This window comes from Pelmatolapia mariae, linkage group LG7, assembly GCF_036321145.2.
Source record: "Pelmatolapia mariae isolate MD_Pm_ZW linkage group LG7, Pm_UMD_F_2, whole genome shotgun sequence".
Taxonomy (NCBI): Eukaryota; Metazoa; Chordata; class Actinopteri; order Cichliformes; family Cichlidae; genus Pelmatolapia; species Pelmatolapia mariae.
Window position 1 is genome coordinate 17,641,299 of NC_086233.1, and position 8,661 is coordinate 17,649,959.

An 8,661-nucleotide genomic window follows, 5' to 3' on the forward strand; every position below is an offset into this window, starting at 1 on the left:
AGTACTTAAGCACTTAAATGACTTTATACAACACTTCTCATCTACATAAGTACTTCCTATCCAGCATTCGGACACACATTCACAGTCCGATGAACACATCACGATCAGCTCGGGGTTCAGATTGGACTGGATTCTGGTTCTTCAGGGACTGAACCACCAACATTCTACATTGAAATACATACATAAATGTTTTTTTCTTCAATTAAAAAAAATTAACTGAACATATTATGACTCTGTTTACAACCATTTTGTAACTACAAAAAGTTAGAAGTATTAAAAAAAATATAAAAGCAACATGCATCTGCTTTTTATTTCCATAGCAATTTGGTAACCAATATTTTGGCCACCTCTGGCCTCATTGCTCATTATCACCCTTCATTATTTTGCAGCTGAACAGTGACCATTTCTATTGCTGTCACCATGGAGTTTGCTGGGATGCTACACAAAATGGCTCTGTCTGTGTCAGAAACCTAAACAAAACTGCATGCCGCTCCATTACGACACTCAATCACTTTCTATGAAAAAGCACTCTTCACTTATATAACAACTTGACAGTAATGGCTCGTTACCTCTTTGATCCACCAACACACAGAGTCCTCTCACACATTCATACCTTCATTCTAACAATAGTCCTACACTCCTGTGAACCACTTAGGCTTTGAACCCACAATTCAACAATACTAAAACAATGGAAAGCATCTATAGCGCATGGATGTGTTTATAGCTGGAAGGAAGCTGATATTGCACCGATACAAAGAATAAAAACAGAGAGAGGCAATTAGAAAAGCATTTGTGTGAGAAGAGACGTACCCACAGGAAGATGAGAAACAGCAAAAAATTAAGGCATTGAAATTCATTATAGTACATGCGCCAGTTTATAGGGGATGTTGCTATGAAGAGCAAAGTGAAATCAGTGACACCAAGGGACTGTTTTTGTTTTCTTCTTGATAAATAGAGTTACTATATCTATTCTGTCCCCCCTCCCCCAACTATGTTTGAAAAGATTGATAAAAGTAAGTCATCACACAAGCGAAACATGCATAGACCCCCGCATGAAAATGTCAAACTATAAGTACTTTTATGTACTGTACAGTTCTTAACACAGCCTAATTTGAGATGGTTACAGTACAGACAAAAGCGCCCACATGTAAAGACAGAGAAAGCAACTTCCACATTATCATTTTAATTGATGCGCTGAAGCTGACTGAAAGCAGAATGTGTAGCTATTATTGCATCCGTATCGGTGATGTGACAAATACACGAAGCCCTTTGGTGTCAGGTGCTTCCTCGATGCCAAGCCAGAGCAAGGCAGGGGAGACCAAGGCCGAGGTTGTTAGAGCTGTAGTCCTGCCACAGCAAGACCCCCCACAGGGAAATCACAGGCCCAGTGATCCAGGGAAGTCTCTCTGCTCTGTTTTGCTCCAGTCCACATGGCCTCCTATACCTCTGGCCAGCTCAGCAGGTTCATTATTTCGACAAGGGTACCCACAGAAGCAGCAAGCCCACATCTCTCACGGAGACGGCACGCATTTACAATCTTCAGCCCTCAACATACTGTTATGCTGATGATTAAAGTATCATGGCATGGCTGTATAGAACATATACTTCACATGTATCTGCTTCCACTGGAGCATTGTTATTAGGGCTGAACAATTAATCAAAGTCACGATATGAAAGGCCGCAATTTTCCAATCGCAAATGCTGCCCTATTAAACACAAATAAGCTGTAGCGAGTGAAAGTTTAAGCTATGATGACAACTGCAAATTTTTTCTGTTATAGTTAATAAATGTTAAATCTTTGCATATCCTAGCTGTCATCCTAGCTAGTATGCTAACTGTGGGCATGCCAGCAGTTTTAATTTGATCATTAATTAGCAGCGGGGAATGTAAGTACAGCCACGACTCTCTTTTAGTCATGTTTTTGGTCTTTACCAAATCCTTTGGGAAGTAGCTGACTTTTTACAGGCTGCACTCATCTATATTTTCACTCTTTTTCACGAATTATGGCTTTTGGTTTAAAAGGCTCTACAGAGAAGAGGAGATTAATAATCCTCTGTATTGATCGCTATGTGGGAAAAGTTTCGCTGCCATTTGACGCATTCTTTATATGGAAAAAAAAGAATAATTACCCTTTTTGTACAGCGATCATGGCAGTTTCATGTGTTTGTTTGTCGAGTGTAAATGGCTTGATTTTCTCAGTTGTACGCACATTACTGTTTTGAACTCGTCACATGAACGCTATAAATCAGGACCTGAACGATTCAGAGCTGTAAAGAAGTGTGCTTTGTGATTGCATGTCTTCAGATATCAAGATTGCCATCAGTTGCCTCTTAGCAGCTGCTTGTCTTTATTATCATGGAGTAGCCACTCTGCAATCTTGTTGTGCTGTTATCCAGAAATCTAAAGGCACTTTGGAACTTCTTCATTATGTTTGAATGCTACTGAGCAATGTCAAGCACGAGACTACTGTTGATTGGCACAACCCCTCCCATTGACCAGAATATATTGCACTTTTCCCTTCCATTAAAAACTGAGGTTAAGGTGCTTAAAAAATACATATGATACATATTCCATTAGTACATGAGCAAGATTACTTTGTGATTGCACTCACTTCAGGACACTTCAGTTTAACGTACAGGACGAAAATAAAATAATCACACAGTTACTTAGAAATAAAAAAAACACCATCAAAAGCATTTCCACTATTGCTGTAGGCATAATTATGAGATACAATGAAAAATCAGTGTGTGCATGAAGTCCTACAGAGCCTGACTCTTGTGCCACAGTTGCGGGTGGGTACAAAGTCTAATTAAGTGAGTTAGTGCAGTTTGATAAATACCAGCAGAAGTGTTGACATAATTTGTGATATGGGTTGCTGCTGAGTCTGTTTTTGATACTTGTGTGTGATAAACATAGTGTGTGTGTGTGCGCGCATATCTTTGCATGTATGTGCTGCACATCATCCTCCTTCATATAGCTTTCCTTCATGATGTTTTGGAGATAGATAGACTTCCTAACTATTGTTACACGCTTTGCTGACTCATTGATTCCATTTCTTGACTTTGATCTGTTTGTGTTGCTTGTGGTTCTAAAGTGAAGCTTAGGCTGTAAAAGCTGACAAACTGTCAGATATATTCCATGGTTTTCTAGTCATAAACAAAAAGTTTTTTTTCCTCAATGCTTTGGAAAGTTTAGAGTTCACAGAATGTTATTGATTATCTCCAGCCCAAGTGGGCAACCCCACTGGGCTTATCTCCCTTTAAAGCTGTACTGTGTGCGTGTTTCTGCATCATGTGTGGTAAAGATGAGAAATATACAGACATATCCTATGTGCAATACATTTGTATATACCATAGGTGTTAGCACATGTGTATGCACTTATATCACACTATGAAATTTAAAAAGAAAATGCCCCTTAACCTGCAATAAGAATCACAGCACAGTAGCTAATATACAAATCTGATATAGAAAGGGAGTTTTTCCTTGCCATTGTTGCCAAAGTGCTTGCTCATGGGGTTCCATATGATTGTTGGGTCTTTCTCTGTATGTACTATTTTACGGTCTACTTTACAATATAAAGCACCTTGAGGTGACTGTTGTTGTGATTTGGCTCTGTATAAATAAAATTGAATTGAATTGAATAGCTAACCTTTCAAAAGAAGACCTACAGTACAATGGGTTTTCTTTACAGAACAAAACCTTTCTTATTCCAGTGTTGAATTACAAAAATGTAAAACTGATACATAACTTAAAACAGAGAGTTGATGAATCACAATTTCATCAATTCATTCCAGCCATGTAAGCAAACAGGTTAACGATTCAGGCGAGCGGCTTTCATCGGCGCGTGAGAGAAAATGGAGGTTAAATCCTAACAGTTAAGCAGGTCATTGGCTTCAGGAGTCACATGATAATTCACTTCCTTGTCCTTTGGATACCTTTTTGATATTATGTGAATGACTGAAAACAAGTTCTGTTTTCCTATAATCATCATCCAGTCCTTTGGGCTTTCACCATTTGGACTGCATGCGACCAAAAGCTCATGTTCTGGGGATGTGTATTCATTCCAAAGCAACCTGCTCTTATTTGTATTTTTATATATTTAGAATCACATTTTGTTTTTGTTTTTTTGGGTTTTTTTGCCTTGACTTTTCTCAGCTCTGACTTTTTTCATCAACAAAGCCTAATATGAATGCTCCGCTATTGTGCTCGCTCGAAATTCTCCCAAGTTAATAGCACATCCAACCATGCGGCCACAGTCACACAGTTGCTTTGTATCCGGCGAAGATTTCAAAGCCGGCTTTTAAGTCGCACTTGAATCTCCGCTTTACTCTAAATGGCACCCATCTGTTACAAAAGGGCACAGATGACAGCCCACCTACAGCAACGACTCAAATATGCAGAGTTACCAGACAAATACCAGGCGATGTTTTGTAATATCAAGACAAACAGAGACCGCAAGAGATCTCTATTACCTGATCCCTCCCCACTGGGTCTGAAATGACTGTGTCAATAGCACGAGACTGGAGATAAAAGATTGGTATTACTGCTAAAGATTGCAGGGAGAGACTGGCTGACAGAAAGAGAGGGATGGGGTGGGGGTGGCAGAGAGAATGGTTATGTCTGCCTGTGTGTGATAGTAACATAACAAGTGTCGAAGAAAGAGACAGATTGATGTAGGGAGGAGTGGGACAGATTGGAGCATTAGGCATTCTTATTTCCCACAACCTCTCCTCTCACCCAGTGTTGAAGTTCGGCTTTTTATGCTTCACAATATTAGAGTCATTCAGATTGTTTTTTAAATATAAAAATGACTCTTCACTTTTCATTCATTCATCGACAACCCCACCCCACCCCACCACCCCAGTTTAGTTTACTGATCAGACACAGAGAGGCTCGCATTGCAGAACACACACACACACACACACACACTCAACACATTAAAACCCAGGGCAGGCTATCTGGTGTTCACGTGACCTTTAAGTGCTTATAAAATAGACAGGGGAGCTTGCAGGCAATAAAACGCTGGCCTCGACTCCACTTATAAGCAGGTTACATGAAGATCTGCCAGCTGTAACATACAACACATTAAACTCATCTCGGTATCAGCCCATACTCATGCAGCAAGACTCAAACACAGGCCCACAGTGCCACCATGCAAGTGACTCTGACTGAGCCCTGAAATCTACAGGAGAGCAACAAGCCACACATCCAATACCTAAGCAGTATTAGAAATTTGCCAAAGTCGAGCGTCTTTCTAACAATTGGAAAGGCACCATCCGCAATTCACAGTACAAAAAACAAAACTACAACATTCTAAAAACACATATTATTGATTAGTCTAACTGGGATAATAATGTTGTCGTATATTTAAAAAAAAAATCTATTGTGCGATTTATGTGAGCTGATTTCTCCTCGTTCCTATGAAACAAATCAAAGGTGCGTCAGCAATGGAAAGGTGGCCAAACTGCAGGCTCACGTCACATTTGCTCTTACTGTCTCAGATTTCTCTGAGGAACTTTTCAGCACTTTCACATTTCTTATTAAAAGCCATCTACATTTATAGAAACAGGGAAAAGAAAACGTGTGTTTCCTCCTTTCTGTGTGTTTTGCAAAGGCCACAAGCTGTATCAGTGCCCCGAAATCCGATCCCTTGTTCCCGAGGAGACCTTTCTCTCTCTCGCCTCCTCTCTCTGTCTCTTTCTCTCTCTCATTGGCTGTCAATAACCCTCTACTGACCTTGTGAAAACACATTGACTATTCCCCAAAGTAAGCCCTTCGTGCATGCAACACCATACACGTCCGACCCTGTCCCAGTTCACCCGAGCGGGAGACAGGCTGAACTCAAGACTGTCGGGAGGATGTCCGTGCGCCAAGTTTCGGCATTTTCAACAAGACAAACGGGATTTTCAGACAAGCGAGCAGCTTGCAGCCCGAAGTAATCTGACAATATGTGGTGAGGATGCAGCGGAGATGCGCAATTATCTCCTGCAGTGATTTTCACCTATTCCCCTTAATGAATGTATTTCTAAGTAGGGCTAACTAACACGTTCACGCGCTGTGACACATTAAAATAAAAAAATAAATAAAAAGTAGCCGTGGGGACCGTGTGATCCGCGGGTGGGTTGAAACATTATGACAGGAACAGAAGTGCTAAAGCTCGGGGAGTCGGGAATAACAGCTCATCTGCAGCTTCTGTCTCTACAGTGCAGTGATTCGCCCGAGAGGCACATCACCAAATTCAGCGTGGTAACACTGCAGCAAGCAGATGCACCACTCCTCATAATAATAATAATAATAGTAATAGTAATTTAAAAAAAGCCCACAGATCGAGTGGAGAATGTGCGGAACATACCTGGTTTTTATGCCGAGTTCCATCTTCGAGTTCAGAAGAGCTGTTCATGATTCCCCATCGGTCATTTACCATCACACGAAGAATCGGCGCATCGAATCCGCCTGTGTTTCGGGGCGGCAGGGAATAAGCCCACTCTTTTTAAGTCTTTACCTGCGATTCAGCCTACTCCATGAGAAAGAATAATCGGGGTACTGGACGTAGAAAAACGGACAAGGCAAAAGTACTTATGCGGCACTTGCACACATTACGCACCAAAAGGGAACTTAGACTAAATTCCTCCAGACTTTCCTGCTTCTGTATCCAATATTCCAATTAGAAAGAGTTTTCTTCTATTACAATCTCCTGGAAATTAAAAAAAGATTCACAAACGCATCGCGATTATTTTGCATTTAACAATATTTTTTTTTTTAAAAAAAGAGCAACCTCTCCCCCCAAAAATTATCTCGATCAAGCACCAAGCGCAGTCCTTTTAGTCCACAAAAAGAAATCGACAAAAATCTTTGTTCGCTCAGATTGCTTGGTGCATTCTGACCTTTGCGTCCACCCACTCCCGTTATCCGGACACTTTGAGGCGCCAGGTTGGCCAAGACTATTTCCACTTATCACTGAACAGGTAGAGAGAAGATGGGGAGAGAGTTGCAGAGCCGCCGCGTCCTTTCCACTTCTCCAGAAACCCTCCAATAACGGAGCCGCTGGACGGATACTCTTGCTCTTTTTCTTTTCTGCGCCAGGCTGATCTATCTGGGAATTTCACACAGATGCCGTTGACAAGACGTGTTGCGGTGAGATTAGCGTGCTCCGCTTGCGAGCTCCGCACGGGGCGCTCCGTGCCTCCGACTGTCAATCAGCGCGTCCCTTCGGTACGTGCGGCGCGCTCCAGGGCAACGTTCCTCCCCAGTACCGCCCTGCCCTCGATAGATGTGCCACCGCCTCACCGCCTACTGCTTCACTTCCACCGCAGCGCAAACCCTCCTATCCCGCTGCAACCCAAACAGAAGCAGATCATAGAAAATATATATATATTTCTAATGTGAAGACCACAGACTGTAGGCGGTTAAACACAATCCTGAGAACAGATTGCTGATGGAATCCTCCTTGTGGAAATCTAATAAAGGTTGCTTCATATTTCAGAGATTGCCACAGCACCCTTTGAACATTATTGCACCCAGTGTCTGACTGGATTTTAATGACTAGACGTAAGATTACCTAGGATTTCTAATTGGTGTGACAGCCGTTAGAAGTATTGGGGGGGGGGGGGGGGGGGGGGGCTCTTTGGGAGTTAAAGGCAGAAGAACCTCACTAAGGTATATAAAAAAAGAGGGAGATGAAACAGAATATTAAACTGAAGCTACTACCTCATTTATTTCACAGAAGTCAGACGACTAGAGCCCTTTCCTGGATTAACACAAGTTTGTGGTGTGTTTCAAGCTCAGTGGACATCAAATCCCAAACATAAAAATCCACGCCAGTTGTTAAAAAAGGGGGCGACAAATTAAAAGAAAAACATACATACAGCGTCTCAGTTTGGTGTTGACATCACTACAGTTTGCATGCACGTCTGTACTGACTCTGCATGTCCTTGCCACTCGACCTGAGAGATTGAACTCAGTTCATCCAAAGAGATTTGGACAGTTTCAATGATGGTTATGAGAAGCGCTGTTGGTTCAAAAGCTCCCACAGCTTCGGCCAGTGACTCAAACCATTCAGTGAACCCTTGTGCCATAGGGAAGGGGGTACTGTCATCCTCAAATAGGCTACTCCCATGAGGGAAGAAATGTTTTGTCACAGAATAAAGGTGGCCACTTGGTACAGCTTTGCATTGATTTGCAGTGACACTTCCTGATGCCAGCAAAATTCCTCCCATACCATCACAGAGCCACTGGATCCTCTTGCTGCTGGGGTCAAGCCTTTATGTCCATGGCATTCTCTTGGTGCATGACATGCATTCGCCCACATGCTAAGAAGTTGGTGACGGATGACTCATCTCACCATATCACCTTCTCTTTGCATCTCTGCAGAACAATGCTGACTTCTAAAGTGTGCATTTATCTTAAAATTGAGTTTTTCCACTTAAAGCTCGGTATAAAAACATTTCTCTGTATTTGAAGTATTTATTGACTAGTCTTGCTTGCAGTCTAATCACGCCACTGACATTTTCTGAGGTAGAGTTGCTCCTCTGTTTTTCCTTGCATATGGCACTAATGCACAAGTATCAAGGTCTGTAAACGCACACTTTCCCATCTCTGTTTCTGACTCTATTTTCTGGTGTCTGCCGTAGTTCTAAATGCACTGTATCTACTGACGCACCA

At 41.9% G+C, this 8,661-nt stretch overlaps 1 protein-coding gene across 2 annotated transcripts in view; it reads right to left on the reverse strand.

Moving 5' to 3' along the window:
• fibcd1b (fibrinogen C domain containing 1b) overlaps positions 1-7,320 on the reverse strand; it is a 115,564-nt gene extending 108,244 nt beyond the window's left edge. Inside the window, exon 1 of one of the 2 annotated variants that reach the window (XM_063478194.1) lies at positions 6,353-7,320. In XM_063478194.1, the coding sequence (XP_063334264.1) occupies positions 6,353-6,424 (72 nt within the window). In that variant the 5' untranslated portion in view covers positions 6,425-7,320. The remainder of the gene's footprint in view (positions 1-6,352) is intronic. The other variant, XM_063478195.1, reaches the window with a different exon arrangement.
• Between the last annotated feature and the right edge of the window lie 1,341 nt (positions 7,321-8,661).